The sequence below is a fragment of the Haliotis rufescens genome, unplaced genomic scaffold (genome assembly GCF_023055435.1).
Source record: "Haliotis rufescens isolate VD_foot unplaced genomic scaffold, xgHalRufe1.0.p SCAF_4, whole genome shotgun sequence".
Lineage (NCBI taxonomy): Eukaryota > Metazoa > Mollusca > Gastropoda > Lepetellida > Haliotidae > Haliotis > Haliotis rufescens.
The window spans coordinates 62,761,526-62,785,313 of NW_025964112.1; the positions used below are offsets into that span (position 1 = coordinate 62,761,526).

The 23,788-nt window shown below is 41.1% G+C and overlaps 2 protein-coding genes across 4 annotated transcripts in view; both read right to left on the reverse strand.

Moving 5' to 3' along the window:
• The window catches only part of LOC124112187 (metallophosphoesterase domain-containing protein 1-like), a 9,227-nt gene extending 3,184 nt beyond the window's left edge, over positions 1–6,043 (reverse strand). The window contains exons 1-5 of the mRNA XM_048382393.1: positions 5,650–6,043; positions 4,261–4,536; positions 3,551–3,791; positions 2,921–3,036; positions 1,149–1,259 (exon numbers count right to left, since the gene is read on the reverse strand). Coding sequence (XP_048238350.1) covers positions 1,149–1,259; positions 2,921–3,036; positions 3,551–3,791; positions 4,261–4,536; positions 5,650–5,659 — 754 coding nt within the window. The 5' untranslated portion in view covers positions 5,660–6,043. The remainder of the gene's footprint in view (positions 1–1,148; positions 1,260–2,920; positions 3,037–3,550; positions 3,792–4,260; positions 4,537–5,649) is intronic.
• A 4,713-nt stretch (positions 6,044–10,756) lies between these two features.
• LOC124112188 (metallophosphoesterase domain-containing protein 1-like) lies at positions 10,757–23,521 on the reverse strand. 3 transcript variants are annotated; one of them, XM_046472184.2, is made up of 6 exons: positions 23,128–23,521; positions 16,395–16,670; positions 15,596–15,836; positions 15,008–15,123; positions 13,526–13,636; positions 10,757–11,828 (listed from the first exon to the last, which is right to left on the reverse strand). In XM_046472184.2, the coding sequence occupies exons 1-6, from the start codon at positions 23,135–23,137 to the stop codon at positions 11,662–11,664; spliced, it is 921 nt and encodes a 306-aa protein (XP_046328140.1). In that variant the 5' UTR covers positions 23,138–23,521; the 3' UTR covers positions 10,757–11,661. The 3 variants fall into 3 exon arrangements, with proteins under 3 accessions (XP_046328140.1, XP_046328138.1, XP_046328141.1); XM_046472182.2 differs by having other exon boundaries at positions 16,395–16,700; XM_046472185.2 differs by lacking the exon at positions 10,757–11,828 and adding an exon at positions 12,780–12,854 and having other exon boundaries at positions 16,395–16,700.
• Positions 23,522–23,788: the final 267 nt, after the last annotated feature.

The following is a 23,788-nucleotide window of genomic DNA, read 5'->3' on the forward strand; positions in this document are numbered from 1 at the left end:
CAGAAAGTATTTCTAAAAGGTTGTTATCCCATCGGTAGTCAGTCCATAATCTGAAGACAAAAAGTATTTCTAAAAGGTCCCATCGGTAGTCAGTCCATAATCTGAAGACAAAAAGTATTTCTAAAAGGTCCCATCGGTAGTCAGTCCATAACCTGAAGACAGAAAGTATTTCTAAAAGGTTGTTATCCCATCGGTAGTCAGTCCATAATCTGAAGACAAAAAGTATTTCTAAAAGGTCCCATCGGTACTCTGTCCATAACCTGAAGACAGAAAGTATTTCTAAAAGGTTGTTATCCTATCTGTACTCTGTCCATTACCTGACGATGGAAAGTATTTCTAAAAGGTTGTTATCCCATCGGTAGTCAGTCCATTACCTGACGATGGAAAGTATTTCTAAAAGGTTGTTATCCCATCGGTAGTCAGTCCATTACCTGACGATGGAAAGTATTTCTAAAAGGTTGTTATCCCATTGGTAGTCAGTCCATAACCTGAAGACAGAAAGTATTTCTAAAAGGTTGTTATCCCATCCGTAGTCAGTCCATAACCTGAAGACAGAAAGTATTTCTAAAAGGATGGCCGCTGATCCCTATTCAGAGAATTTAAGTTTTTCTATGATAAGAATTATAAAAATTGTATCTTTCCAGTTGAAAGAGGAAGGGGTTTAGTGTGCATTCTATTGTGCTCTTTTTATATACCATTTTCACACTTTTCTACAGAGGCATTTGCAGAGGCAGGTTTGGTAAACAAATATAAAATTTGGTCTGGTCTTATAATCCTTTTCTGAGAAAAAGGTTATCAGGGTGAGACATTTAAGAAAAAAGTAAATACCGGTAAGACATGTTTTCATATCTCAAGTAAGGGAGGCTACTCTAAACTAATTCTCTACCAATCAGATTGTGTGTTTCTTGAGCCCACTTGTAATGGTGGTAAACAAGGTGGGAACAATTAAAAGAACAAAATCAAGTTTTGTTTTGGCACAATGTAATTAGTTGTGTTTGCCATTTCTCCTTGCTTTATGTCAAGTTACTTAGTGTTAAAGTCTGTCAACCTTATCAAGGAGCATAACAGTCTTGACTGACAATAACTTGTCACTCTTAGCTCTTGAACAAAGCGAAAATCAAGAATGTTCCGATAGGAATAGTTTGTACCTTCATGAATGTGGCCATAGACATGATACTTTGGTTTCACTCGTTGCTGGATGGTGTTCAGCAACTCCAGACATCCAGCTCTGTCATTGGTTAAACACAGGTCACCTCGACCTGCAGAAAAAACACAGTATATATAATATACAGAGTTCTTCTGGAACCCCAGGGTACATACCTAGAGGGGTACATGAGACATGAGGGTACATACCTAGAGGGTACATGAGTCATCAGGGTACATACCTAGAGGGGTACATGAGTCATCAGGGTACATACCAAGAGGGGTACATGAGTCATCAGGGTACATACCTAGAGGGGTACATGAGTCATCAGGGTACATACCTGGAGGGGTACATGAGTCATCAGGGTACATACCAAGAGGGGTACATGAGTGACAGGGTACACACCTAGAGGCGGGTACATGAGTCATCAGGTCACATATCCAGAGGGGTACATGTGTCATCAGGGTACATACCAAGAGGGGTACATGAGTCATCAGGGTACATACCAAGAGGGGTACATGAGTCATCAGGGTACACACCTAGAGGGTACATGAGTGACAGGGTACATACCTAGAGGGTACATGAGTCATCAGGGTACATACCTAGAGGGTACATGAGTCATCAGGGTTCATACCATGAGGGGTACATGAGTAATCAGGGTACATACCCAGAGGGGTACATGAGTCATCAGGGTACATACCTAGAGGGGTAAATGAGTCATCAGGGTACATACCTAGAGGGTACATGAGTCATCAGGGTACATACCTAGAGGGGTTACATGAGTCACCAGGGTACATACCTAGAGGGGGTACATGAGTCACCAGGTTACATACCTAGAGGGGGTAACATGAGTCACCAGGGTACATACCTAGAGGGGTACATGAGTAACCAGGGTACATACCTAGAGGCGGGTACATGAGTCACTAGGATACATACCTAGAGGGGTACATGAGTCACCAGGGTACATACCTAGAGGCGGGTACATGAGACATCAGGATACATACCTAGAGGCGGGTACATGAGACATCAGGATACATACCTAGAGGCGGGTACATGAGTCATCAGGTCACATATCCAGAGGGATCACATGAGTCATCAGGGCACATATCTAGAGGGGTACATGAGTCACTAGGATACATACCTAGAGGGGGTACACGAGTCACCAGGGTACATACCTAGAGGCGGGTACATGAGTGACAGGTCACATACCTAGAGGGGGGTAAATGAGTCATCGGGGTACATACTTAGAGGGGGTTACATGAGTCATCAGGGTACATACCAATAGGGTACATTAGTCACCAGGGTACATACCTAGAGGGGGTTACATGGGTCACCAGGTCACATACCTAGAGGGGGTACATGAGTCACCAGGGTACATACCTAGAGGGGGTACATGAGTCACCAGGGTACATACCTAGAGGGGTACATGAGTCACCAGGGTACATACCTAGAGGAGTACATGAGTCATCAGGGTACATACCTAGAGGGGTACATGAGTCACCAGGGTACATACCTAGAGGGGTACATGAGTCACCAGGGTACATACCTAGAGGGGTACATGAGTGACAGGGTACATACCTAGAGGGGTACATGAGTGACAGGGTACATACCTAGAGGGGTACATGAGTCACCAGGGTACATACCCAGAGGGGTACATGAGTCATAAGGGTACATACCTAGAGGGGGTACATGAGTCACCAGGGTACATACCTAGAGGGGGAAAGCGAGACATCAGGGTACATACCTAGAGGGGTACATGAGTGACAGGGTACATACCTAGAGGGGGGCCGTGAGTGATGACGATGTCTGTATCCGAGGGGATCAAGTTCCACTTGTCAAGGATCGGCTGTCCTCGAGCTATGTTAAATCCCATGAAGCAGAACTCAGGTACCCTGTGAACATAGCGACCATTTCAACCGACACACTATGGAAATATAGGATCAAATATTGTTTCTATCTGTGGCATTCTTCCTATCAATGGAAGAACTTAGAAAGACATTGCCACAAACATCCTGCTAGTCCAGTTATGCTTGTTCTTATCTGACGCTGCTTTATTCCAGCAATATCCTGCGAGGTATATCCTGCGAGGGACACCAGATTATGGGCTTGACACATTGTAGCCATGTAGGGAATCAAATCCAGGTCTAGGGTGTGATGAGTGAAGGCTTCAACCACCAGGGTACCCCGCCATCCCCAACTGACGAAGGATAGCACAGGTCCCAAAGAGCAAAGACAGTAAATGGTGAAACTAGAATCACAAGAATGAAGCAGTCGGCATGTCGATATGATGTTGTTGTGTACAGTGGCTTTGAAAAAGAGTTTTCTAAGTTCCGTGTTGTCGGACGAAGACACATGACAATGTCAAGGTGATCTAAAACACAAACACCAAAGGCTTTTTTCACCTACCATGGAGCTCCATAGACCTTGATACCACAAATGTCTACACTGCTGTCCTCTAGGTAGACACAATTCGTCAACAGCTCCTTAGACGAACTAACGCTGTGGTCCTGAATATATTTTTCATATTTTGTGTCAGTAATATTAAAGTTGTCACAGAGTTCATCCCTGCTGTTCCGTACTTTGTTTTCATCCAGGGTCATGTCATGGTTTCCTGCTACGACCACCTTGACCTTATGTGGTAGAGTTCCTGTAACCATGGTAACCACACTTCAAACTTCAAATGCAAACATTTTTTCTGTTTCAATGGAAATTGAAAGTACTGTATCATCATTTAACATGTTAATGTGCAAAGTTGACTTTCATTTGATTGGACAATTTGAAATATGAGTTGCTTTGTAGCTCCTACATGCTCCTACATTGAACATGATGGAGACAAATAAAGGTAGTATAGTATCAGATAAATAAAATGGATCACAGATGTTTGTCACTTTGCTGAATCCCACAAACATGGGTAAAGTGTTGGCAAACAATAACCAGCGTTTAATCGTTGCTCACAATATCAATCACTGGATTATCTGGTCAAAACTCAATTATTGACAGGCCATCGTCATGTAGCTGAAATATTTTTTTTGAGTAAAGCATCAAAAACAACAAACATGATAAAAACACAAACCAACATGAAGAACTCTATTTGTCAATATGTACAAAATACCTACCCAGGAAGTGATTGAACTTGTCAATCTGAGCTGGCGTCCCAGTCATTGTGAAGTCCCCAGCATGGAGCAGAACGTCTCCCGGAGGTACGAGGCCCGGGTCACACTCGACCTTGTTGTGGGTGTCCGAGATGCACACAAACCTCACACAGTCAGCGGGCACTGGGCTGGTGGGGTCGAGGGGCGGCACACACTCCACCTTCTGCTTCACACTCAGCTTACTCCAGGCGTACACAGTGTTGTGAGACAACTTCGGCTGCACCGTAATCTGGCTGTTGTCTGATGAGATGAGCATAAGGAAGACAAGTTGACAAATCATATGCAGTGTTAAAAATTGAGGGGGGTCTTCAGGTCCATGCTGTTTATTTATGTATGTTTTTATATTTATCTAGGGACTCACTAAAACTTATTTTCTAACATTTGTGCTACTAGGTCTCAAGACTTTGACTTTCATATATAATTTCAAACACTAATTTGACATGTAAATAAGTAAGTTGCCTCCACATTGATAAGAGGTGAGGTGGAATGGAGTTTAACGTTTCATCCCAGATTATTGCACTTATATAGCGACATGCATGCACGTGTGTGTGTGTGTCCGCTTGTTCCAGGAAAGACCAATTTATCATGTGTTAATAGTGCCAGCCCACTGAGATACCATGCCACAGTTTAACATGAATATACAACTCAGACACAGTTTTCTGACTCCGAGCGGACCAGTCCTTGTTTTAGCCCCTTTATGCCAAGCGCCAGATAGGGTAACAACATGTACCATCTTTTAACGCCTTTTGGCACAACCCTTGACCATGTTGACCTTCTGCTCTACCACTAGGCCACGGAGGTGGTCCACAGTGATAACAAGATACATGGGTCAAGTATTACTAGTGGAAACAATCATGATGATTGGCCTGGCGAAAGACTAAGAAATGGAGGGTCATGTTTGAGTACTTGAAACAATGGGACCATTCCTGAATAATTATAATATCTATCGTTTGGAAAGCGTATTGCACTATACCAGTAGACGGAGAATACCATCCAGTCTTATTCCTATATTACTCATTGACATTTTAAGAGAGTAAATGAAGAAAAGTCTTATGAAATTACATCCCTACAGAAAAACTTCACTGACATAATGCGTTCAATTTGTGACATCATGAACAATGAACGACAGCATATGCTTTTTCTCAACAATGAAGCATTATGATGTCATATGGCTTCAATTGACCAATGAGCATTGTGATTGGCTAAAATGCACCTGTACAAATATAGGAAAGTTATTACACACAATCAATCTACCTTTATGTGTACTGGTAATATGTAACAAATAATCCATGTCAATAAACTTCACATAATTATAAAATGAAAGGTGTCACCAATTACTCATTTAGTCATTACCTGAAGCCATGCTGTGTGTTCTGTGGCGTCACTCAAGTGCTGTTATGAGCTAATGTCCTGTCAGATATGTAGATACTACATACGTAGGCCTGTCGACGTGTGATTCTGTTTCGTAGTTCTCGATAAACAATAGAGCTGCCAATGTTGTCATGATACTATATATATACTATACACGATACTAAATATAGAACCTTATGCAAATAGGCAGCATAACTTGAATACCGATTGAAAACTCGTTAATTCCAACTGACATGCAATAGATACAAAACATTGCATTAGATACAAAACAAATTGTTGAAATAGTACATCAAAGCCTGATCTCCGATGACTGACGTGAAATGGGAGAAAAATGTCGTTACACGAGACTGGTGACCAGGACGGTCACAACAGTCTGTTGTACTTATCAAGGGAGATAACTGACACAACTCCCAACACTGAAGTTATTTTGAATGATGAACGGAGCTTTAATGGTAACTGGCTCGAAAGAGAACAAACTACCCAGGAACTAGAGGGATAAACAATAATTAATTCTGATATGGAGTGAGTGAATTCAGTTTATAGAGAAATGTAAAGAGAGACAATTAAGAAACTATGTATGAAATGTCCGCCATACAGAGATACTTCACTGAAGGCAGCCTGTTGTTCAGATGACGTATGATGATAATGTAATCAATTTGCGACAATAAATGACGTCCAATTATCGTATATATCGTATATATTTTTTCAACAATGTCAAGAAATGTTATGTCATATGGCCTCAACTGACAAATCAGCACTGAGAATCTATAAAATGTATATGTGCAAATATCGGGTCATTCTACCCTCATGTGAAATATGTACCATCGTTGACACATTGCCGACGGCACTGTTGACGTCATGTTTATGACAATAGTAATGAGACCCGTGAAGATCCGGGGAAGAATAGGTCTTCAGCAACCCATGCTTGCCGTAAAAGGTGACTATGCTTGTCGCAAGAGGCGACTAACGGGATCGGGTGGTCAGGCTCGCTGACTTGGTTGATGCATGTCATCGATCCCAATTGCGTGGATCGATGCTCATGTTGTCAATCACTGGATTGTCTGGTCCAGACTCGATTACTAACAGACTGCCGTCACATAGCTAGAATATTGCTGAGGGCGGCGTTAAACAACAAACCAACCAACGACAATAGTTATGCCCTAGTATATAACACATAGAGGCCAGGATATCGGTCATATTCTCACTCTCACTGAGCATTATAAATTTTGTTCATGCTGATTGGCTAGTTCACGCCAATTGTTCCATTGTATATTATTTGCAAAGCAGCCCATATCAATGTGTCGTAACGCATTGTCACAAATAATTGAAGTTGATGTCATCCATTGTTCATGACGTCACAGAAAATGTTTTGTGACGTCCATCAAACAATGGATTGACTGAGCTGGTGTCTCCACATTAAATTTCATCGGGAAACACATTTTCTATATTTCACTAAGAAAAAAAAGACGGTGTACTGTTGTGACTCACACCTGGCAATACGGATTATCTGCCCCTTGTGAAAGGCTCGGAACTTTCAAAAGAATATTTTCGGGACAGATAATCTGTAATTCATTGTAGTATGTTGTTTATGGATTGGGTGTCATTGTTGACTTCACTTCGACCCTGTTAATAGCCTCAATGTTTTCAATGTATTTGTTGGTAGTACACACTATGATACTGTGTTTTCAATATACATGTTTCGACCGAAGACTGAAATTGAAATATACCAGCGGAAAATAAGTTATGGTGCATGATTGTCTATCACTGTAAATAATAGACGCATGCTTTTAAGAACGATTTTGCAAGAGAACACACAATAAATTAATGTGCATAACGACGGTGACCACATGTCCTCTGTGAACGTCATCTCGTGAGTTCAATTCCCAGAGTATTGATTATAACATCCGACCACGACGTCCAGCCATACGCCCAATTGTATTTCATCGTCACCGTCAGGCACGTCTAGCTTGGTGTAGACTGCATCTGAGTGTCAGCACACCATACTGCGACAGTCTACTGTTCACAGTTGACCGAGGTGAGTCCAGGATTCACCCGGGCAGGTCTGATGTTCGGGCAAGCGCCTACAGACGTCCAGGAGAACGTTTTAGCGACGTTTGCGTTATTCAACGTCGTCAGATTTGGGGTGGAAGTATAATGGTATGCTGTGGCACCTTATGGGAGAACACAACTCATCATTGATGATGGCAATTTGCAGTATTGACTTTGTAACGAAACTGTTGAATACCCAGTTTATGGCTCATACATCGGAATTTACATAATATGCGGATAATAGGACAAGAGCATTAGACAAAAAATAACAACCTGGAAAAAAGTAGTAGAAAGCTGAATTTTTATGGAGACCTTCAGAAAGTCACACTGATAACCCTGGCATAAAGTTCCCCCTGGTGGCATTTTCAAACTGGCCGCCATTATTTTTGAAAATAATATGACATTTTGAAGTTTTACATTCATGATATCATTACAATATATCAAATGAGACCCATGAAGATCCGGGAAAAGAATAGGTCTTCACCAACCCATGATTGCCACAACAGGCGACTATGCTTGTCGTGAGTGCGACTAACGGGATCGGGCGGTCGTATCCCAATTGCGAAGATCTATGCTCATGTTGTTAATCACTGGATTGTCTGGTCCAGGCTCGATTATTTACAGACCGCCGTCATGAAGCTGGAATATTGCTGGTTGCGGCGTTAAACAACAAACACACATATAATGAATGCTCTTTTATACGCTTTCACACAATACTTGATTCAACCTTGTGGTATAATTAGGATTTGTTTTATATGCATTTGAAGAATTATTTATTTATTTTTTGTGTGGAATACCTGGTTATAGTCAGGTTGCATAATGATAAAAACAATCTATGAAAAAGAAGGTTGTAGTCCTGAATTTGCAATACTTTAATCACATTGATAAACAGTAGAAAACATCCCCTTGTGTTAATACAAGAGTTTTAATACTTTCGTACATAATAGTAGGATAGCCAAGTACTATTCAACTCAATCATCTGGTGTTGTTCATGAGCTGCTGCAAAGTAGTTAACAGTTATGTCCACTTGGAGTGAGTGAGTGAGTATGGTTTTACGCCGCTTTTAGCAATATCACGGCGGGGGACACCAGAAATGGGCTTCACACATTGTACCCATGTCGGGAATCGAACCCGGGTCTTCGGCGTGACGAGCGAACGCTTTAACCACAAGGCTACCCGACCGCCCCTATATGTCTACTTGGAGCAATATATGTACAGGTGCATAGTATTATGGATCACTATTATGAATAATTTAGTGATTGAAGTGTTGTAGAAGTTTGACCATTCACATCATTTTGTATCTCGATAACAGAAGCCTTTTTACAAATATAACCACTACACCCGTGCATGGGAAAGTGCACTCCACGCCTGCTTTGTCGCTACATTGTTTCCGCATCCCTGCCTTGCAGGCACAAAATATCACTTTCAGGACTTTCAGAGTAGCAACAGGTCTGTCATTCTATTATATTGTTCATGAGCTGCTGCAAAGAGGTTAACAGTTGTGTCCATTTGGGGCAGTATATGTACAGATGCATGTCGGGGGTCGAGGTATGTGAACCTACGCCGCCTTATATCTGCCTGTCGACCAAGATCGTTTGTTTCACTAATATCTGTCTACGTCAATCGAATTGGTTGATATTCTGAGTAGTTTGGCATTTGCAGATGAATATATGCACTTCTATATTGTTGAGTGCGGCGTTAAACAGCAGACAAACAAAACTTAAATTGTGATCAAATGATAATATTTATATCCGATTAAGCAACTGAAAAAGTTAACTGATAAACTTGCATAACAGTAACAAATCATATTCACTAAAAAAATATCCAGTTTAATTGCTTTTTGTGTGCAGCATTAAGCAACAAACAAAACAGTAATGGTGTCGGCCGATATTGTGCGTGATGGTATATACTGATAGTGATGGCAGAAATTTACGGTGGAGGTTACTTGAAATTGGCGATGCTCAATTTGGTGCTCTAGTTTGGACACTGCATATATGTAAGATTATCACATTATGTGTTCTGCTAATGGCTGTAACCTCTTGTACGAATTCTAGTGCCATAATTGGTGGGAAGTTTCATCTTCATTGACCGGTGCTTGTGAAACGATGAGCATAAAGTACGACCCATGGTGATCCAGGTGATGGAATAAACACTGCTGGGGAGTCGTGCAGGAAGCATCGGTACTGTAGGCCCCCATCATGAGGTTGTCAATAGCTTTCGTTACGGGTGGTCCATCTTTGGTTTCTGGTTGTCTTAGCCTAGTTTTAAGTGATAAGGCTTAATTTATTGAATATTTATATGTTTTTAATTTTTTGTAAGGTTTGTTTTATTCTAAACCTGATATACCTTACTGTTTTACTGTCCTTTGTCGACAGATGTTACCCTGTTCTCATCGCTATACGGCTGTAATATTACCGATGCGATGACATTGTTTAACTCATTCACTCTGAGATCCTAGAGTGCATTTGAGAAAATTTTACAGCATGGTCAAAGTTCAAAAGACGAATAAAAACGTGGAGAAAATGGAATATATGTGTTGAATCCCACCCATGACTATATATATACCTTTGATGTAATTTTGAACAGGCTCATGAATGCATGAATACTTGAGTATGGGAAATCTGTGAAACCAGTTGATATTTAGTAACTGTAGGTACCTTCTTGTGTGCAAGGTGACGCAGGTCATTGATGTTTACCACTTTGGTGAAACACCCCAGCACAGGTATGGTGCTGACAAACCAAGGTCATAACAAGATGTAACACAACTCTGCACAGCACCACCGTTGTGAAAGTCATAGACACACGTGTGGTGCTGACAAAGCCTGGGTCATAACAAGATTCTAACACCACCAGCGGATCCTGACAGCAAAGGGACACAACTCTGAACAGCAAGTTGTGACATCTTAGACTTCCAGGCAGGGTATGCCCCTGATATGTATCACAAATGAACATGGTGCATTCGAGGAAGATCTTTTCTGGTGGTATGGTTTTTGTCGTTCACAGGTTGTAAAAGTCTTACATGTAAATAACAAAACCGGTCTTCAGTGTGAACGTGATCTCACTTTAATACTCATATATTCCACCACAGGTATAAACCTCACATCAGCTTGCTATTGGTTGTAATCATTTGTTCCGATGTAACAAGTAGGGATGGATAACTCGGGTACCCGGGTAGTAAATTTGGACTCGTCCCAGCCCTAGTAACAAGCCCCGGGTTGTAGTACTACCAAAATACACAGTTCAAGAAGAAATGTTACAATATGTACCATGATACACAAAGATGAACACTTATATTTCACATCAAAATGAGGTATTTTGTTTGATGATGACCTTCAAGGAATTCAAATATACATTCCATAAACCTGATCACCAATTAGTTTATTTGACACAAAGAATGTCAGATGTGAAACCAATGAAAGTTATAAATTGTGTCAAAATTGAGATGAAACTTCATAAAAGACATGATAAATTATTTATATTTACACATCAGCAGCGGATCCTGGCAGCAAAGGGACAAAACTCTGTACAGCACCACTGTTAAAGTCTTAAACACACGTATGATGCTGATAAAGCCAGGGTCATAATGAGATTCAACATCCCCAGCAGACCCTGGTAGCATAGCGCCACTGCAGTGAAAGTTAAAGACACATGTATTCTGCTGACGGGGTCATGAGATTCTAACACCACCAGCGGATCCTGGTAGCAAAGGGACACAACTCTTCACAGCACCAGTGTTGTGAAAGTGATAAACAAGTTATTGCTACTGATGGTGGTATACATATACTGTTCTTGTTTGATCATATTCGCCCTCAACCACACAATTTGATTACAGAAATGGCTACATGATTGTCGTAAACACCTTTTTTTGTGAGTAAAGGGAGGTAAGTGGGAATGTAAGAGTGACATATGACGTGCAGACAGAATGTCCATAAGCAGTTGTTAACCTCATGTTCTATGTGAGGTAGGTGTGAACACTGCAGACAGCTCCTCCTTTGAGTGGCCCTCGGCAACAGGGACGTCGATGACAATGGCAGGGTTGGTGGGTCGGTAACGTAACGTACACATGGAGGCGTTGATGAAGGTTGTTATCCCATCGGTAGTCAGTCCATAACCTGAAGACAGAAAGTATTTCTAAAAGGTTGTTATCCCATCGGTAGTCAGTCCATAACCTGAAGACAGAAAGTATTTCTAAAAGGTTGTTATCCCATCGGTAGTCAGTCCATAACCTGAAGACAGAAAGTATTTCTAAAAGGTTGTTATCCCATCGGTAGTCAGTCCATAATCTGAAGACAAAAAGTATTTCTAAAAGGTTGTTATCCCATCGGTAGTCAGTCCATAACCTGAAGACAGAAAGTATTTCTAAAAGGTTGTTATCCTATCTGTACTCTGTCCATTACCTGACGATGGAAAGTATTTCTAAAAGGTTGTTATCCCATCGGTAGTCAGTCCATAACCTGAAGAAAGAAAGTATTTCTAAAAGGTTGTTATCCCATCGGTAGTCAGTCCATAACCTGAAGACAGAAAGTATTTCCAAAAGGTTGTTATCCCATCGGTAGTCAGTCCATAACCTGAAGACAGAAAGTATTTCTAAAAGGTTGTTATCCCATCGGTAGTCAGTCCATAACCTGAAGAAAGAAAGTATTTCTAAAAGGTTGTTATCCCATCGGTAGTCAGTCCATAACCTGAAGACAGAAAGTATTTCTAAAAGGTTGTTATCCCATCGGTAGTCAGTCCATAACCTGAAGACAGAAAGTATTTCCAAAAGGTTGTTATCCCATCGGTAGTCAGTCCATAACCTGAAGACAGAAAGTATTTCTAAAAGGTTGTTATCCCATCGGTAGTCAGTCCATAACCTGAAGAAAGAAAGTATTTCTAAAAGGTTGTTATCCCATCGGTAGTCAGTCCATAACCTGAAGACAGAAAGTATTTCTAACAGGTTGTTATCCCATCTGTACTCTGTCCATTACCTGAAGACAGAAAGTATTTCTAAAAGGTTGTTATCCCATCGGTAGTCAGTCCATAACCTGAAGACAGAAAGTATTTCTAACAGGTTGTTATCCCATCTGTACTCTGTCCATTACCTGAAGACAGAAAGTATTTCTAAAAGGTTGTTATCCCATCGGTAGTCAGTCCATAACCTGAAGACAGAAAGTATTTCTAAAAGGTTGTTATCCCATCGGTAGTGTCCATAACCCGAAGACAAAGTATTTCTAAAAGGATGACCGCTGATTATATTCAGAGAATTTAAGTTTTTCTATGATAAGAATTATAAAAAATTGGATCTTTCCAATTGAAAGAGGAAGGGGTTTAGTGTGCATTCTATTACGCTTATTTATAGGATATGATTGGCAGGTTCAGTAAACAAAAATATCATTTGGTCTGGTCTCATTATACTTTTCTGAAAAATGTTATCAGGGTGAGAACTTCCCCTTTTTTTCCAAATTGCGAAAAACAACACACAATCTGCATTCCCGCTGCAAAAGTAAATAGTACAATTAAACAGCCTCGATGTTTATATTTCAAGTAAGGGAGGCTACTCTAAATTAATTCTCTACCAATCAGATTATGTGTTTCTTGAGCCCACTTGTAATGGTGGTAAACAAGGTGGGAACAAAAGAACAAAATCAAGTTTTGTATTCGTACATTGTAATTAGTTGTGTTTGCCATTTCTCCTTTATGTGAAGTTACTTAGTGTAAAAATCCGTCAACCTTATCAAGGAGCATAACTGTCCTGACTGACAATAACTTGTCACTCTTAGCTCTTGAACAAAGCGAACATCAAGAATGTTCCGATAGGAATAGTTTGTACCTTCATGAATGTGGCCAAAGACATGATACTTTGGTTTCACTCGTTGCTGGATGGTGTTCAGCAACTCTAGACATCCAGCTCTGGCCCTGTCTATAGTCCGGTCACCTCGACCTGCAGAAAAAAACACAGTTTAATAGACAGAGTTCCTCTGGAATCCCAGGGTACATACCTAGATAGGGGTAAATGAGTTATCAGGGTACACACCTAGAGGGGTACATGAGTGACAGGGTACATACCTAGAGGGGTACATGAGTCACCAGGGTACATACCTAGAGGGATACATGAGTCATCAGGGTACACACCTAGAGGGGTACATGAGTCATCAGGGTACATACCTAGAGGGTACATCGGTCATCAGGGTACACACCATCAGGGTACACACCTAGAGGGGTACATGAGTCATCAGGGTACATACCTAGAGGGGGTACATGAGTCATCAGGGTACATACCTAGAGGTTACATGGGTCATCAGGGTACATACCTAGAGGGGTACATGAGTGACAGGGTACATACCTAGCAGGAGTACATGAGTCATCAGGGTACATACCAAGAGGGGTACATGAGTGACAGGGTACATACCTAGCAGTGGTACATGAGTCATCAGGGTACATACCAAGAGGGGTACATGAGTCATCAGGGTACATACCTAGAGAGGGGTACATGAGTCATCAGGGTACATACCAAGAGGGGTACATGAGTGACAGGGTACACACCTAGAGGGGTACATGAGTCATCAGGGTACATACCAAGAGGGGTACATGAGTGACAGGGTACATACCTAGCAGGGGTACATGAGACATGAGGGTACATACCTAGCAGGGGTACATGTGTGATAGGGTACATACCTAGCAGGGGTACATGAGTGATAGGGTACATACCCAGCCTGGGTACATGAGACATGAGGGTACATACCAAGCTAGAGGGGGTACATTGTCATCAGGGTTCAAACATTGAGGGGGTACATGGGTCATTAGGGTACATACCTAGCAGGGTTACATGAGACATGAGGGTATATATCTAGAAGGGGTACATGGGTGACCGGGTACAAACCTAGAGGGGGTCCGTGAGTGACAGGGTACATACCCAGATGGGGTACATGAGACATCAGGGTACATATCTAGAGTGGGTACGTTGTCACCAGGATCTATAGCCAGAGGGGGTACATGGGTCATCAGGGTACATACCCAGCGGGATAAATGAGACATCAGGGTACATATCTAGAGGGGGTACGTTGTCACCAGGATCTATAGCCAGAGGGGGTACATGGGTCATCAGGGTACATACCTAGCGGGGTAAATGAGACATCAAGGTACATACCTAGCGGGGTAAATGAGACATCAGGGTACATACCTAGAGGCGGGTAAATGAGACATCACGGTACATACCTAGCGGGGTACATGAGACATCAGGGTACATACCTAGAGGGGTACATGAGTGACAGGGTACATACCTTGAGGGGTACATGAGTGACAGGGTACATACCTAGAGGGGGGCCGTGAGTTATGAGGATGTCTGTATCCGAGGGGATCAAGTTCCACTTGTCAAGGATCGGCTGTCCTCGAGGTAAGTTAAATCCCATGCTGCAGAACCGAGGCACCCTGTGAACATAGCGACCATTTTAACCGATACACTATGGAAATAGGGGATCAAGTATTGTTTCTATCCGTCAAATATTTTAGGTCATATACATGTGGCATACTTCCTATCACTGGAAGATCTGAGCATTATCTCCCCAAACATCATGTTTGTCTAGTTACCCTCATTCTAATCCGACTGTAAGGGTGAACCCGAGACTTAAATTTGGCGTGACCATTGAACGCTTCAACCACCAGGCTACCCCGCCGTCCCCAACTGACGAAGGATAGTACAGGTCCCAAAGAGCAAAGACAGTAAATGGCGAAACTAGAATCACAAGAATGAAGCAGTCGTCATGTCGATATGATGATGTTGTGTACAGTGGCTTTGAAAAAGAGTTTTCTAAGTTCTGTGTTGTCGGACGAAGACACATGACATTTGCTTACGATGTCAAGGTGAGCTAAAACACAAACACCAAAGGCTTTTTTCACCTACCATGGAGCTCCATAGACCTTGATACCACAAATGTCTACACTGCTGTCCTCTAGGTAGACACAATTCGTCAACAGCTCCTTAGACGAACTCACGTTGTGGTCCTGAATATATTTTTCATATTCTTCGCGGGTTATATAAAAGTCCCAACAGAGTTCATCCCTGCTGTTCTGTACTTTGTTTTCATCAAGGGTCATGTCATGGTTTCCTGCTATGACCACCTTGACCTTATGTGGTAGAATTCCTGTAACCATGGTAACCACATATTGAAAACAACGAAAATGGAAATGACCTTATAAACATTTAACATATTTAATGTGCAAAGTTTTCTTTCATTTGATTGGACAATCTGAAATATGATTTTTTTAACAGTGTTGAGATATTGGTATGTTATTTTAAAATGTATTTAAAATGTATGGTAACAATGTTTGCTTTAGAAAAAGCAAAACTTAAACAGACAAACGATTGCATCAAAATAAAATCTTGAATCAAGTAACATGCTCCTACTTTGAACATGGTGGAGACAAATAAAGGTAGTATCAGTTTAACATTTGTAAAATGGATCACAGATGTTTGTCACTTTGGTGAATCCCACGAACATGGGTAAAGTGTTGGCAAACAATAAGTTTAATAGTTGCTCACAATATCAATCACTGGATTGTCTGGTTCAAACTCAATTATTGACAGGCCATCGTCATGTAGCGGGAATATTCTTTTGAGTAAAGCGTCAAAAACAACAAACATGATGAAAACACAAACCAACAGCAAGAACTCTATTTGTCAATATGTACAAAATACTTACCCAGGAAGTGGTTGAACTCGTCAATCTGAGCGGGAACCCCATTCATTGTGAAGTCCCCAGCATGGAGCAGAACGTCTCCCGGAGGTACGAGGCCCGGGTCGCACTCGACCTGGTTGTGGGTGTCTGAGATGCACACAAACCTCACACAGTCAGCGGGCACTGGGCTGGTGGGGTCGAGGGGCGGCACACGCTCCACCTTCTGCCTCTCACACAGCTCCTTCCACGCGTGCACAGTGTTGCGATACAACGTCGACTGCACTGTAATCTGTCTGTTGTCTGTTGAAGGAGAACATGGCCCTATTTCTGCTGCAGAGATGAGCATAAAGAAGACAAGTTGACAAATCATATGCAGTGTTAAAATTGAGTGGGTCTTTTGGTCCATGCCGTTTGTTTTTATGTCGTTTTCTTATTTATTTAGGAACTCACTAAAACTAAACTTTTGAACATTTTGGTTATAAGATCTCAAGACTTTGACTTTCAAATGTAATTTCGAACATTAATTTGTGTACATGTAAATAAGTAAGCTGAGACTGATTGATGAAGAGCAATTGAGTGAATATGGTTTAATGATGCTTTTAGCAATATTCCAGCAATATAACTGTAGGGGACACCGGACATGAGTTTCACACTCTGAATCCATAGGAAAAACAAATCCGGCCTTGGGTACGATGTGTGAACGCTTCAACCATGACAAAGCAACCCAACTGCCTCCACATTGATAAGAATATATATGGGTCAAGTGTTTCTGATTAAAACGATCATGATAATTGACCTGGTTTCATACGCTGTCAGTCAGTTACTGCCAAATGGCGGGCCATATTTGAGTATTTGAACCAATGGTACCTTACTGAACTTCAAACTTGAAGATAACCACCTCTACATTAAAATAAAAACATAGATATTCATCATTGTTTATTTAGAGAACAACCAACGAACTACAAGGACTTACTGGATAAGCTGTCCCCAGTGAATGTATGGTGTTTATCCCGAGCCTTTGGAAAGGGACAACATTCATTCACGAGGGACAGATATTCTGTAATTCCGAGTTTCTAGTAGGTTATTGTATATATACTCCTCACAAAAATTAAGCAACAAATCTATTATGTGTCAGTCCATGTTCATATATTCCAATACCTAAAAACTGACTAAAGCAATACAAAGAAAGAGCACAAACACACATTGTCTTCAAAGGGAACTGAAAAGCGTTTATGCCTAACAGGTTTACAAAAACAGTATCATGAAAACAGTCGTGCAAAATGTGCTGCACTGAAAGATGAAAATCTTTAAATTTGAGTTTAAGTCATTTTGAAACAATGATTCAATGTCCAGTAACGTGTATGTCCACCATTGGCTTGAAAGCAAGCTTCTACACGTCTTGGCATTGACCAGATAAGCCTATCAAGTGTCTGTTGTGGAATGTTCTGCCATTCTCTTCTGATCCAGATTCTGAGGACGAACATGAAGACCATAAACACGCCTTCCAAGAATGTCCCATGCATGTTCAATGGGATTAAGATCCGGAGACCTTGCAGGCCAGTCCATATGCGTGATGTTGTTGGTCTGAAGAAGATCAGTGACAACTCTTGCTCGATGTGGACGAGCATTATCATCCATAAAGATGAAGTTAGGACCTGCTTGTTGTGCCAGGGGAATAATCACAGGTGTGACAGGTCGTCCCTGTACCGTACTCCAGTCATGGTACCACGTCTGATGACCACAAGATCAGTTCTGTGTCCAACCCTGATGCCAGCCCAGATCATCAAACTTCCACCTCCGTACTGGTCGTGTTCAGCAATTGTACAGTTGGCGTATCGTTCATTACGGTTTCTCCACACACGTGCCCTACCATCGTTGAAGTCAAGGCAGAATCTTGACTCGTCTGTGAAGAGAACGTTACGCAAGCGATTGACCCTCCAGTTACGGCGTTGATTGGCCCAAGCAAGTCTCTGTTGTCGATGGTGTGCAGGCAGTGGGATACGTCGTACTGGTCGTCTGGACCTCAGATCCTGAGCGTGAAGTCTGTTTCTTACTGTCTGTGTTGATACTCTGTTTCCTGCAACTCTCTGAAGGTAATTCTGGAGAGATCTGGCCGTAGTAAACCTGTTTCTCCGGGCTAAGGTGGCTAAATACCGGTCCTCACGAGGAGTTGTCACCCTTGGACGACCTGTGCGTGGTCTCTCTGTCATCAGTCCAGTTTGATGGAATCGAGTTTTCGCTCTTGAGACGACACTACGGTGAACATTAAAATGATCGGCAACAGCAGTTTGGGTGAGACTCCCCTGTACCATTCCAACAATCTGAGCAACCTCAGTTGGCGTTAAGTGACGCCTAGCCATGTCTAAAGTGTTAATGTCGACAAATTGCCCTTGCTGGCAGTTTTTAAGCAATCAGGGTGCATGGGTGAAGTGTGTAAAACATGCATGTCGTGCATTTTGCAAGTGTGTTTTGAGGGTGGTTGTGTTCAGGCGATGTTATCAGTGTTATCAGGAAAATCTACATGGAAAAGGCTTTAATTCGAGTATTCGTAGGTAATTCTCCTGCCTGAATTTGTTCTCATTGGATGGCATTCAACACTGATGAGAATGTTGCACGGAAAATAATACTTGTTGCTTAACTTTTTGTGAGGAGTATATTTTGTAATCGTGAATTCATGGGAGACAACATGAGAGCAAAATCACTTCCATGTTTCTCTGTGTTGTCAATCAATTTCGAAGGGCAACATCGTTTGTGAATGAATTTCTGTATAGATTTTAGATTAAAAGGATGGTGACATGAAGCTTGTTATATTTTTATTAACCTACATACCAGAACTTAAAAAAATAGTGTCATCTGTATGTATATGTTATCTGCTTGAAAAGCGTATAACGATATCACTATAATGATAATACCATCCAGTCCTATATATTACTCAATAATTAAATTTTCGTTGTGTTCATTGAAATTCCAGCATTCTGATAAGCTGAACTGGTCACGTGTTATTGTAATTCAATATTGTTATTTCCCAAAGAATTTTAAAAATTAAGCCACGCCCATCGAGGCGGACTACTTTTATTACTGTGGAATGTCGGGGAATCAAAATATTACAGTTGGGGAAATTCCCTTTCTGCTCACGTGTATCGTCACGCACAGGACATTAAGCAAAATTCATGCATATTCATTGTCCTAACAGCTCTTTGAGACCGAAAGTCCAGAAGGAATGAAAAAGCAAACGTGCAGGTTCGCTCGCCTGTTGTTTTCCCCCCTCGCCTCGGTTCCACAACTTTCATGTCTTCGGGTTTTATTTCTAACCAGCATTTTTCCAACTTTGTCTTCCCGTTTTCAGGGAACTAATGTTTGAATCTTGCGTTAACTGACCATGTTATTTGAAACGGCCGCCTTCTCCCGGACATATTTGTTCCGGTTCTTTACAGTCTGACTGTTGCATTTCTTCTCGCCTCTTGCCTTGATTGACAGGTCCTATGAACTTTGATTTTATCATACTCTCCGTTGATTGGCTAATGACTTTGTAGGCGTGTGAAGCTATGTGCATAAATTAAACAATCGCCTGATTCGTGTCACGCCCCAGCATGTATACCTACACCCGGAATGTTTATAAATCTCGTCATTTTTGTCTGCTTTGATATATACAACTGTTTTTGGTTTAACTATTGCAGATAAACTATGTTTTCGTTGTCGAATTTAATTATAAGCATTGACTGTATTTCTTTCGGTTCATTGAGGTATGAATCGAAAAACCGATGTGCAAACTTTTGTAAGAATCCGCCACGCTACGCGGATTCATACCGTTTGCACATCGGTTTTCGATTTATACCTCAATAAACCATAAAAGATCCTGTCAATCCTTAATTGACATTTTAAGAGAAGAAATGAAGAAAAATCATACGAAATGACATCCCTACGGAGAAACGTCACTGACGTAATGCATTCAATTTGTGACGTCATGAACAATGGAAAGCAGTCATTTGTTTTTTAATTTGGGCGTTTACACGATATGCGACTGTTCCATTGGACGAGAGGTCGGTCACATGACCGCGAAATTGACGTTCATAAGTGTATGAACGACACAATTTGACGTTCATACGTTTTTTCACGAGACCGTGTTCTTGAAATGACGTAAACACTGACGGACTACCTCCACATTCCTGGGGAAAACCCTGGGAATTCCCTAGCACGAAAACATACATAAACATTATTTCTGATCATTTAGAACCTTTAATCTTGGTCTCATCATTTCAGTATACATTGAGAAACGTAAGAGAGCTTGACTGCATGATTGTGAATTTCCTCGCTACGGCCCATCCTAATGAACAAACGAAAAAATGCACATCCAAACTATCGTCAGTATCGACTCGATCTGTGTCTAGGCTGACAGTGATTGTCTCCAGCAATCTACGAATTTACTTTGGTGTCTGTTTGACGCATCTTTAATCACCTTTCAATAATTGGTCAGTTGATCAATGATGACTAACACATGTAACCGCCACAGGTTCATTAACAACTTCTGAAATCCCCCCGTCACGTTTATCGTGTCGGCCATTTTGACGTTTTGTACTTGATGTAAATATATTACGACGCGCTGTTATTGTGACTGACTTTCTGAGGTAGTTCATTACAGACCTTTCTCATCTAAAGGGGATATTATATGAACACATGTGTTGCGTAAGATGTTTCTGAAGAGCAAGTTCTGCATCAATACGCTCATGTCACCTCTCTTTTTGGGGAACTATTTTATTCCGCGATATAGCTGGTTGTTGTTTGGCGGTCAGTGTGAACATGAAGTCAAACGTACTAGATCTAAATAATAAAATTGTGTTTAGATCTTGGCCTACATCCTTTGAGGTAAGAAATTGTGATAAAAAATCATAAGAATTGACTTTCACTTTGTGTGAGTTCATTGGAGTATGAACCTTCATAGAGTGAAGGTTCATACTCCAATGAACTCACAAAGTGAAGGTCAATTCTTAAATACCTTTTCTCAACAATGAAGCATTATGGAGTCACATGGCTTCAATTGACATCAGCATTGTGAATCTCTAAAATGCACATGTTCACTTATTATGCCTCAAAGTGAGACTGACCAATCAAAGAGCAGAACTACTGACCCCACATAAACCCGTACATCGTCAGGAACAATCCAAGATGGATTTTTACTGACCTTATATGAGACCGTTTTCCGTCAGTAACAGCCATTTTGAATTTTCCAACACCCACCTTACATATTTCACATGGAAATTCTGGTACCGAAATTCGTTATTTGACAATGTTTTGTGTTTTAATATAATTAATTGTGATCCGCAAAGACATTAATTTTTAAAGAAACCACTTTCGTGACTTTATTAATAAGAATTATAGAGAAAATAAGATAACAACGTCGGTAGGTCATTGAGGTACAAATAGGAACGTCATAGAACATACTAGAAGGGTAACGCTATTTTTCAGGGCATTATCATTTGCAGAAGCCCGAGGTTTTCTATTAACTGCCCGACGAAGGAGGGCAGTTGAAAAGACCGAGGGCTTCTGCAAATGATAATGCCCTGAAAAAGAGCGCTACCGTTATTATAGCTAAAATGGATGGAATTTGTTATCAAATAAAAAGAAACAACATCGGTTTTGAAACACTTACTGCAATCAACACGAATGTCACTGACCACATTTTACAAATATGGAAACGTCAAAGAAAAAACCAGATGACGTCACTACGTCACCTAACAACGGGCTTGATAATGGCCCGTCGTCAAGCAATATGAGGGCATTATCAAGTTACAGTGGCCCGCTCATTTTTGATAACGTGCGGGCGGTTTAATGATAATTCTATCCATTTTAGCTATAATATAGGATGACGTCACAAACAAACGTGACGCTATTGACGTCACATAGCAATAGAATAGATAGCAGCCCGTCGTTAGGGGAAAGCGGAGTGCTATCAAGTTAGTGGCCCGCAGATTTCTGTTAACATGCGGGCATTTTTATGATAATTCTATCCATTTTAGCTGTGATACTTTCAACGTATACATTTAGTGTATTAAATATTCCATTGTTAACGTTTATGTTTACATTAAAACGTATCGGAAACATATGTACTGGTCCTGTCGTTTAAATACCGATTGTAAGTGTCAAGTTTTCATTTTGTCATGTGCGACAAAGATACTAAATAGTGTAAACTTTTCGGCATAATAAATGCGGTAAGGTGTCTTTAGTTGCCGTATACGGTGTCATATTAGGTTAGCGGGAAAATATTGGGCGAGGCTCACGCCTGCTAACCTAATATGACACGGTATACGGCAACTAAAGACACCATAACTAACAATATCGACAAGTTATTACACACAATCATTTCTTCCTTGTGTGTTTTGTTTGTTTGTTTTTTAACGCCGCACTCAGCAATATTCCAGCTATATGACGGCGGTCTGTAAATAATCGAATCTGGACCAGATAATCCAGTGATTGACATCATGAGCATCGATCCACGCAATTGGGATCCATGACATGCATCAACCAAGTCAGCAAGCCTGACCACCCCTTTCGTAGTCGCCTCTTACGACAAGCATATCCTTATGTGTAATATGTAACAAATAATCCCTATCAATACATTTCACGTAATTATATATATGAAGGAATTACTCTGGCCGAGAGCCGCGATGGGTTCCTACAGTCAAGACATGACCCTACATGTTGGGTCATGTCTTATAACTGTAGGTCCCCATCGCGACTCCCGGGTAGAACTACTCATTACCTGACGCCATGCTGTGTGTACTGTGGTGTCACTGTTAGCACTGTTAGCACTGTTAGCACTGTTATGAGTTAATGTCTTGTCAGATTTGTAGGTACAACTCCGTGAGTCTGTCGACGTGTGATTCTGTTTCGTAGTTCTCGATAAACAATAGAGCTGCCCATGTTGTCATGATACTATATATATACACACGATACTAAATATAGAACCTATAGAAAAGGCAGCACAACTTGAATATCGACTGAAACTGGTCATTCCAACTGACAATGCATTAGATACAAAACAAATTGTTGAAATAGTCCATCAATGCCAGATCTCCGATGACTGTGACGTGAAATCGGAGAAGTGTCGTTACATGAGATTGTTGACCAGGTTGTCACAACAGTCTGGTGTATGAAAGGTGTCACCAAGGGAGGTAACTGACAACTCCCCACACTGATGTTATTTCGAATGATGAACGGAGCTTTAATGGTAACTGGCTCGAAAGAGAACAAACTACCCAGGAACTAGAGGGATAAACAATAATTAATTCTGATAGTGGAGTGAGTGAATTAAGTTTATAGAGAAATGTAAAGAGAGACAATTACATACAGGGAGACTTCACTTTTGTTCACATAACGTAATCAATTTGCGACAATGAATGACGTCTAATTATCGTATATAT

Coding starts and splice junctions, on each gene's coding strand:
- LOC124112188 (XM_046472182.2), bottom strand. Junction 15,837..16,394: donor CGAGTTCAACCACTTCCTGG/GTAAGTATTTTG, acceptor CCATGGTTACAG/GAATTCTACCACATAAGGTC. Junction 11,829..13,525: donor CTTTGGCCACATTCATGAAG/GTACAAACTATT, acceptor TTCTGTCTTCAG/GTTATGGACTGACTACCGAT.